Source organism: Etheostoma spectabile, chromosome 4 (genome assembly GCF_008692095.1).
Source record: "Etheostoma spectabile isolate EspeVRDwgs_2016 chromosome 4, UIUC_Espe_1.0, whole genome shotgun sequence".
In the NCBI taxonomy this organism is placed as follows: domain Eukaryota; kingdom Metazoa; phylum Chordata; class Actinopteri; order Perciformes; family Percidae; genus Etheostoma; species Etheostoma spectabile.
In genome coordinates this window covers 8,972,999-8,983,278 of record NC_045736.1, presented here as the reverse complement: position 1 = coordinate 8,983,278, position 10,280 = coordinate 8,972,999, and the positions used below count along the sequence as shown (strand labels likewise).

General features: G+C 38.8%; 1 protein-coding gene across 1 annotated transcript in view; it reads left to right on the top strand.

The window, feature by feature from the left end:
• necab3 (N-terminal EF-hand calcium binding protein 3) overlaps positions 1–10,280 on the top strand; it is a 36,824-nt gene that overhangs the window by 20,831 nt on the left and 5,713 nt on the right. Inside the window, exons 7-9 of the mRNA XM_032513344.1 lie at positions 3,209–3,330; positions 4,559–4,638; positions 6,352–6,405. Of these exons, the coding sequence (XP_032369235.1) occupies positions 3,209–3,330; positions 4,559–4,638; positions 6,352–6,405 (256 nt within the window). The remainder of the gene's footprint in view (positions 1–3,208; positions 3,331–4,558; positions 4,639–6,351; positions 6,406–10,280) is intronic.

The following is a 10,280-nucleotide window of genomic DNA, read 5'->3' as shown; positions in this document are numbered from 1 at the left end:
CTGCACAGAAAACTCAAACATACAAAACAATTAATATAAAATATTGTAAAAAACAAAAAGATAAAATGAATAACTACTAAAATACAGTAAAACAATAAGAGACATCAGAGGACCACACAACTCACACGGAGTCAAAAGCCAAAGAATAAAAATGCGTCTTTAGACGAGACTTAAAACACTCAACTGATGGGGCTGTTCGGACATGGAGGGGCAGAGCGTTCCAGAGTTTAGGTCCAACCACAGAAAAGGCCCTGTCCCCCCGAGTTTTAAGTCTTGTCTTGGGGACCACAAGCTGGAGCTGGCTCTCTGACCTCAGTGACCGCGCTGGCCTATAAATTAGGATGAGGTCCGAGATAAATGTTGGGGGCAGTCCATTCACAGCTTTAAAAACAAACAATAGAATCTTAAAATAGACCCTAAAACGTACAGGAAGCCAGTGCAATGAGGCAAGAATTGGAGTTGTATGAGCGCGCTTTTTGATTCCAGTTAAAAGACATGTTTCAGAATTTTGGACTAACTGTAAGCCTGAAAGTGACATACTATACAATGGCCTCAAACTCACTCTAATGAAGGCCCTGTGCTGAAATGCGTTGATGAAATAAAGCAGATTCTTCAAATTGGCTTACAAGTCTCAAGGTTACAATTGTGTATCAGGACAAAATAGGAATGTGATGTGCATCAAAAATATGTACGGGTATCTCCGAAAAAACTGTTAACTCTGTTCCCTTTAATGGCCATCTTTCCATAACCTCAACCATTAACATGGTATCTCTATATCATAACAGAGTATTTTAAGTGCTTCAACTTAAACACAGTCTACAGTCTTTCTTTAATATCACACACGCGCGCACCAAATTTCATCTTACCAAACCCATCAGGGTTAAGGAAAATGAACTTCTTGTTGACTGCACTGCCTATTTGTCATTTCACAGCTTTTTTTTGTTTCAGGTCTGAGCATGGAAGCTACAAAATGAAACATCCTCTTTTGTTGTTTAGCTACGAGGACTTGTTGCACACAGTATGAAAACATGCCACTCTATACGTACCACAAGCTACACTGTAAGACACATCACAAGTGTCTATTTACACAAAAACACTGAAGGTGAAGAATGACACCCCACAAACTGGAGTGACATTTCCTCTGCCAAGTCTTGTACTATATGCTGTACTATACCGATCCATATTATAATATTATCATAATATTCTTTACCAAACCAGGAAACACTAGCCTGCAGGCTGAAATTTGGAGGCAATGACCAAAGACCTCAGAGAGTGGTGTGTTAATCAGGTTTTGATTCAGACCACAATCATCAAAGCAAAACTCTATAGTAATATACTGCACTTTATTCTTCATATTATTAAAATTGCTGCAGGTAAGCGGTCCTATAATGTTTTCGGTGAGGAAGGAAATTGGTAAGGAAATTCAACCAAATCAGTGGTATCTCAGAAGCCTTTCTTTCCAGATATGTCTATCAACCCTTTGAATGTGCTTCGTTCTCACAATTATTCAAAAAGTTGCCTCATTAGTGATAGGCAGACTGCTTAAAATTCTATATTTCCGTCAAAGAGCCAACACGCTTTCATTAAATGTAAATGGAACTCATAGAATAACGGATATAAATTGCTGTCAAAAATTTGGTGAACCACTGTGCAATGAGTCGCTGTATAAAATGGTAAAAACTTTTGCTATTTTGTGCAATGAAAAACCTGTACTTCATCCTTTTTTCTCTACACTGTAGTTCATCAAAGACCCCGACATAGGCTCCAGCATATCTATGATGCATTACCTGTTAAACAAATTCAACACAGAAGATGCTCAGTGAAACAAAGGACATTTAATGAAAAAGTAAATTACCATAGGTCAATGTCACAAATGACAAAACCCTTGACAACAGACTTGAATCATTTTCAAATGACAAAGAGACTTCCCCCACATCAGTGGCCATTGAGTATCTTGCTGCTGTTTGTTACACTGTGTGTGTCAGGGCTCAGCAGAGCTCTCCGCTCTCCCCTCTGGGCGCCACACTGGTATTATTGGAAATAATTGAGTGATTATAGCCAAGGTGAATTATTGGGAGGGGACTAGCGGAGGCAGAGGGGGAGCAGGATAAAGGATGATATGGGTGGCATTGAAATACAGAACACATGCGTCATGGAGAATGGAGCAGCAAGGTTAAGATGAATACATAAATTAAATGAATGACACAATTGTTCAGAATGTTGATTCATGAGATAAATCGAAAAAAAGAAGAGACACAAATGACTCTTTTAAGACTGTTCAAAGAGGTATAGAATATGGAAAGAGAAAGAGGGAATGTTTGTGAGGTGTTTTCCGGGAGGGACTGTAATAGAGACATATTGAGTTTGCAACAAACAGCTTATTTCTCTCTCCTCTGCTTCCCTGCAATGGATTTATGACTGTTGCAGTGGCCTTTGGGCTCCAGGCTGTTCTCAGCATGAGAACCTCCTAGCAATGCGCTCCCTCTGCGCTGTCAGCGTGATGCAGCACACACACACACACACACACACACACACACACACACACACACACACACACTTGCATGCACACATGCACGCACCCATGCACACACACACACACACACACACACACACACACATACACACACACACACATACACACACACACTGTCTCCAGTGTCACACTCTCATAACCACACAATCAGAGTGCGTGACGTCCTGCCCTTGACACTATGCATTTGCAGATTTGCAGACAGCAAACACTCCCCATCTAGGGGAGCTGTGTGTATGTGTGCATGTGTATGTGCGTGCGTGCGTGTGAGTCTGTCCCTAACACCCAGCCTGCAGGTTAATAAACACTGATGTGTATCTAGCCTATCACTACTTTAATGCTTTCACCTCTACACTTGCTCTTTATCTTTGGTTTTGGTTTTCAGTCTGCTCCAGCTCTCTTGCTCTCTCACATTTACCTGTCTCAGGTTCTGATTTAAATTAATTATTAATGTATACCTTACATTGCTCTTTGCCTCTCTCTGCCTTTCTCTGACATCCTCTCTCTCTATCTTCTCTCTGTCCTCCGTTTCACACCATTCCGTCTATTTCATTCCCCAGTGTAGGTCTGTCTGCCATGTCTATATGCCATGTTTTTTTTTTTTCCCGGACCCCTCTGACAGTTGCTGTCTTTCTTTCTGATGTTTGTATCCCTGGGTCGCCACCGCTGTCATGGCAGGAGAGAGGTAAAGGCACCGGAGCTGACAGCAGTGCAGAGGAATGGCAAGCGCTGTGGTCGCAAGATCTCTAATAACCTGTGCATGTCCCCATCAGATCCTTGCTCCACCATCCTGACCACGGGTAAGAGGAATATCATATTATGTTAAAAAATCATTTTTAGTATCCTAAACAAATCCCATGACACAAAAGGCCAATGTATCCCCTAACACATGGCCAATATTCTCTCATTTCCCTACTCTCAACCTCAGGCCCCTAAGTTCCTACTAAAGATGCAATCGTTGTCATAAATTTACCAAAAATGGCAAACAATTTCCTGACAATTGCAGTTTTAGCAAACATTCCTCCAACAGGAGTAAATAGTACATTTGCTGTACTGCTGAGAATGCATGGCAATGGGATTTTAATGTGGGATTAAATCAAAATAATCTACAGTGCACATTTTCATCATGATGCAGAAACATGTTGCGCCCACATTTGAAATGACGTTTACATTATTTTTGACTACAATAAGGATGACTAAATGTGATTTCAGTTGTACATTCACTTTTTAGACCAATAAAGCTACATGGCACAAAGTAATAAGCTGCCTCAGGTTTGTCCTTAAATGTATGCACTGAGAATTATTTGGTTCTTACCAAGATAAAAAGAAACTTAGATTTAGAAGTGTTAGATAATTTATCTTATTTTAAGAGTGAATTTCTTATCATCTTCTCATACTATAAAATAACATTTTAAACATCTCTATACTTAATTTTACATTGCCACCAAAGCAAATAAATAATTAAATTGACTTCCTTTTATTGTCATCCATTGATCAAAATGTGTTCAGTGGTGTACACTGAACACATTATTTCCATCACTGCCATTACAAGTATTGTGCATAATTTAAGATGGCTGTAAGCTCCCTTTGAGGACTTTTTAATCTAGAAATATTGACACTTTCTAGAGACAATTAATTGATGTTGAGACAAATTTGTTTTGCTTCACTAGTATTGATAAACTGAACATCAGATATTGAGCCTGCATGGAAAAATATGAACCCTGAGTTTGTCATTCAACTGTATCAGAAGTTAGATGTGCTTTTTAATATGGAATAAGAAGTTGGAACTTGATTCACCATCTGTGTGGAAGTAACTTATTGAGTTTTCTTGACATCTTTAACCAAATAATTAAGTCGGGCTTCCAACTCTAAATAATTCATCAACACTGTAAAACATAGACTTCTGTATGTACTACTGCTACTGCATTTACTCAAATTCAGTTGGAAGTAGAATGCACAATGACACTGGGACACAGATGTACATTTTATGTGTGTCATTCTGATGATTTAGTATTGTGTTGTCTTCAGGTGTATGCATGGAAGAGGGAGAGAACTGGTGCTCTCAAATCAACAGGCTGCAGACCCTGCTGGATAAACTGGAGTGCCAGGTATGAAACTGTTCCTTCTGTATCATTTAGGTGGAATTCGAGGGATAAGGAAATATGAGCACAGAGCAGCAATATTTCGACCCTTTTGTCCCCCATAGATTTATATGAATGCATAAAATTCTCATTAATACAAATAAAGGATGTAGCAGCCATCAACTTTGTTGAGCAGGCAATGGAATACATTTAATAGGAAATAACAAAAGCTGTGTGTGGGCTTTTGTCGTGCTGTCGCCTACACAGAACTGCAGGTTGTGCACATATAGTGATAGCTGTAAACCTGGCTGCAAGGCTGCTTTAACAATTACAAGATTACTTCAGACACATGGATTTCACTTGAATAGTTCAATGTGGTTTTTTCACTATAATGTCTGAGATAAGGAGTCAACTAAGTGCTTGAATCGAGTCAGCCATGATTTGGAAAACAACTACCTGCTTGGACAATGTGTTTTCAGTCACTTAGGTCTTATAAACTATATATTATGTCAAATGATGTACATTTCTGTTCCACTTTGCACTGACAGTATAATTCAGAACATGTCTTGGTGTGTTTGTATTGATCAATAACAGCAAATGGTGCATTCAAAGCATGTAAAAACAATGCTTTTCCAAGAGGTATTGTTCAGATCTGGATCTGTGTATCCATCAAACACAAAGCACAGTCACCTGTCAACCTGTTGTTTCTTGTTCTGTATTCTATAACCCATCCTTGCTACCACGTCTTAAATTCTCCTTCCCTCTCTCCTGCCACACCTTCTGCTCCATCACATTCTCTCTATGTTTTTTTTTTCATTAACTCCTGATATTGCCATGTTTTGATGTCCATTTTTTTCTCTCCTTTCGGAATCTCTCTAATCATTTTTCTCTCTCTAATCCTCACTTTTGCCAAGCCAGTGGGACTCAGAGTGCAATATCAAAGCAATTCATGACCTGCAGAATTTTCTGAGTGCAATAACCATGCCCACACTTCAACGCCGCCACCACTATCACACACACCGTCTGTCCATCTCGCTCCCTTTCTCTCTCAAATACAACACAATGAGTTTTCTGCACACGTACATTTCATTATTCATAACATCATACATTTATGGACACCATATAGCCTAGGGATATTGATGAAATAAATCACGTGTGGTGAATGACATGTTTCCCCACTTGTTTTTCTTTAAAATTACAATGGCATTATTGAATGAATGAATGTAACCTTTATAGCTCCATGAATTTGTTTTGCACAACGGCCTTTGAAAAATGTCAAATCCCAAACCCATTAGATATCATATCAGAGCAGAGCAAAAGGAAGAAAAAAAAAACATTACAGTAACAAGTGCCATTCACAAACTTAGTAAATTTCCTTTGCCTACTTTTATGTACAGTACCCCATCTGGACCCGCAGCCTGCAAACTGGTGCAATTTGCCCATAAGGTGCAAATGACTGCATGCAAAAAAATATGGTCAATCCATCAGTACTTTTTTGTCTTCATGTGACTTCTTTCTTGGAATAATAAGGCTTTTCTTAAAAGTAGCTAATGCTTTGGAATGGCACGCAACACAAGTTCAAGCTCATAAATGTGTATAAATTACTTAAAAAATAATTACTTAAAGAATAAAGTAAATAATGTCCATTTCTCATGCATCACTGACCATTCTTTCCCATGTGTTTACTAGAGCCAACATCATGTTCTGCATATATTCATATTTGATGTCTTCTTGTTTCAGGGTCCCAAGCTGGAGCCGCTGAATGAGGACACACTGGCCAGCACGTACAAGTCTGTAAGTCAGCACTGGAATAAAAACTGTATCTGGAACACTGACCACAGTAAAGAAATACCTCTAAAAATACCTAGTAAAGAAATACCTCTTGGAAACATTTTGTTTTTATGGCAGGTTGTTTTTATTGGGCAGTTTCATGATTAAAGTAGAATGATTTGTTGTCTTGACAGTTAGTGATTATAACGATTTAGCCTCTGGGGGAAACATTTCTAAAGGGTTTCTGTGTAGCCAGTGGGCCAAGACTTCCTCATCCTCATTGTCCGTTTTATTGTCAAAACCTTTTGTAGGTGTTGTACTGTATGTCCAGATGACATTTGGCTATTACATACTGTATACAAAAACATCTGCATATCAAAGTAGACAAATACATAAAAAAACCTAAGCTTAATTGTCATCAGAGATTGCATTTGGGCCATTTTTTTCCTCTTCTTTTGATCTCCACATGGACTGTTATGAACATTTTATGAACGTTATTAAAGCAAAATATTAAAAGCATGATCATTACAATACTAAATCTTAAGATGACATTATAAAGGTTCATTAATGTTCCAAAGCCACACACACACACACACACACACACACACACACACACACACACACACACACACACACACACACACACACAGGAGCAGAGATTGGTTTACATAGATTTCTTGTCCATATAAATCAAGCAATTTACAGAATTTCACAGTAGTCCAGCACTGAAGGTTGAACTACTGTATATAGTCAGGCTTCTGCAATGTGATGTTGAAATGTGACACTCCTCTGCCTGAGGCTACTGGACAGCAGAGTTATTACGTTCATAGAACAACTCTTTTTTTATTTGACTATGCAGTGGCTGAATTCCATTGATTTCGACTCACTCTGCAAATCAAGTAAATTAAGGTCTCACTTTAGTGGATAATTGCTGACTAAAACAATATTTTCCCATTTTGTTCATTTTAAAGGAACCACACTTAGCTTTTTTAATTTCAATTCATTTTGCATGTCTCTACATGAAAGACAAGGAGTGGACAAACATAATTGAGTTAATGCCACCGTGGCACTGTCTAAACATGAAAATATTATTCATAACAATTCCATTTTTCCACTCTAGCTATGTATTTAACTTGTGCTTGAACTCCATTCAATGTCCCATGCTATGAAAATTTCACTTTATGATGTTTTTTAATGTTAATATGTGTTCCCCCAGCCTGCGTATGGTCCCCCAGTGGTTAGAAGTGGCAGTAGGTATAAACGGAGCCCTGGGTATCCTGCGCTTCCTTTGAGAAAATGAAAGCTCAGACGGGATCTGAGCTGGAATCTTGCCCCTTATGACCTCATAAGGGGCAAGGTTACCACCCCTATCTCTGCTTCGCCCACCCAGAGAATTTGGCCCACCCATGAGAGAGAGAGAGACGTCATGGCTTTTAAACAAGCAAAGTGGGTTCGTCAAGGCCACACCCCCAGCCTCCACCTTGTCCCCCCACTCTCTCCTCCTCAAAAGCTACAGACTCAGAAATGGCACATACTAAGGAAAGCTTATTGTGGGACTGGCTCTAGTGGCTGTAATTCTGCACCAAGGCTACATTTGGGAAAAGAGATTTCAGATACGGTTTTAGGGAACCACTAAGGTCTATATAAAAGTATCCAAAGAGCACCACGTCATGGGACCTTTAAGGTAGTCCTCTTTTTGCTCTTTCTGATTGTGACACCCTTAGTAGTCACAGTATTTTCCAAAAAAGATGACAAGATATCACTTCAACTATTTTTCAGCTGCACTCAGCTGCAGAACATCTGTATCCTTCCCAATCCAAATGATACTATAACCTCCTGTACCAGCATTTCTAAAGTCTGAGTTTTTTGGGAACTTTTACACTTATTCTATCTCATTCCAGCTAGGAAAATCCATATATCACAAGCCTCAATGTATAAACATGTGCAGCGTGAAGCAGATAAGGGTCAGTTTATGTACACAAGGCTCACATTAAAATAAGAGAGAGTAAATAAAAAATGTCTTAGTTTGGGTCTGAGTGTTTTCTGGTGTAAGAAATGAAATTGGTGGAAAGAGCAATGTTTTTCTTTGTTTCTTTTAGGATTTTAGAGTTATCCTTCCAAAATGAAACCCAGTAAAAAGCAAACAATTTTGAAAAAAAAGCACAAAGACTCAAACTACATATTTCCTGGCTTGCCTTTCGTGGAGTCTGGTCATGCAGATTGGTTTTGACTTGATTTGCTGAGGTTTTGATTAATCTACCTGTAATGTGCATGCCACTGCAATAACATTGAGGTGAATGTAATTTCTTTGCTCCTCAGGACTCTGAAAATGTGCACTTCTTATTCATACTATTTTTAATGACAACCTTCACAGCGAGGACTCTGGGTTATTTGCTTTTTTCAAATTCATTTTTAAATGCTATGAGCATCATGAAATAGATCCATCCTCCTCCTTGTATTGAGGTGGCAAGAACAATCTCAGGAGATCTTAAAACTAAACCCACATGGCACATGCAACCACAAATCTGTATCACTGCTAGTTGCGGTTGATGTTGCTTGTCAATTGATTAAATTGTTTTTTATTTTTTTATTTTTATAATTTCAAAGTGTCTTTTCTTTTCCTCTGTCAGGAGGTCCATGGATTGATATGGAAAGCAGGTGTTATATGAAACATTTTCATGGCACATTGAGTTGATAAGTTGAAAGTGTTGTCTTCACCAGTGAACTCCACAAGCCACTTTCGGTTGTTGTTACACATATCTCTGGGGTTTTGTGTCTGTGGTCATTTTGTGTCACTTTGTAATTGTTTTTGTAGTAATCTTTTGTCTGTGGTTGTTAGCCCCTTTTTGTTGTCATGTTGTGTCTTTTTGTGGTCGCTTTGTGTCTCTATGTAGTTATACTGTGTCTCTTTGTAGTCATTTTGTGTTTCTTCATGGTAAACATGGTCTCTTTAAGGGACATTTAGCAGGTGAAGGTGACCTGGGCCCTTGGCAATTTGGGCCCCTAGGCCTGTGCCCGGCAGCCCAGTTCAGGAATCCATACATCAACCTGCTGTACACAGTGTATTATATAAAGAAAGTGACAAACTGCCCTGATAACACAAATGGAATATCATGGCAACACAGTTATTATAGTGCACAACATTTTGTCAAAAAGTGATGAGGACATAAGGTTTTATATGTAAGGGGGGGATTGGTATGAGATTAGAGTAGATAATTAAAATGCATAATTACCCATTAAAGGGCAACAAAAATCACAAACCTACAACAACAAGCTACAAAAATAAGGCTGCATAAAATGGACAACCTTGTCAACCATAAAAAAGCTTAGATTACATACATACTATACTTACTTACTATACTATACATACACATACTATGCAGTGGGTCTGGAGGTCTTCTCCCAGGAGATTTGTCACATTCACAAATTTCAAAAGTTGACAAAAGCGAGCAAGTGGTGGGGAAATGACCCCAGTGTCTCCGGTGTAAATGAGACCTGATAGTGCAGGTAGTGTCAGCATTGTGTAATGTACTATTTTTTCTGTGTTTTTCATAGCTTGGAATTGACGAAGGGTCCTTACATTTCACTTAGATTGCTTTGCAGTTGGTGCCTCCATCTTACTGTGTGCAGCTGTTTCCACTTGGTTTTCAGATTCATTGACAAACAAAACTGAATGTACTGTCAAAGTGCCTTAAGTGAGCACAATGCCAAGAGATGTAACACTAACATGTTAGTGGTAGTGACATATGAGCCCTCAAGAAGGAAGAATCAGTTTGTCATCAAACACTTTAAAAGTATCTTGATAATATCTACACAAACACCTGGACCTCAGGGGGTGATGTGAGCCTACACACACACACACACACACACACACACACACACACACACACACACACACA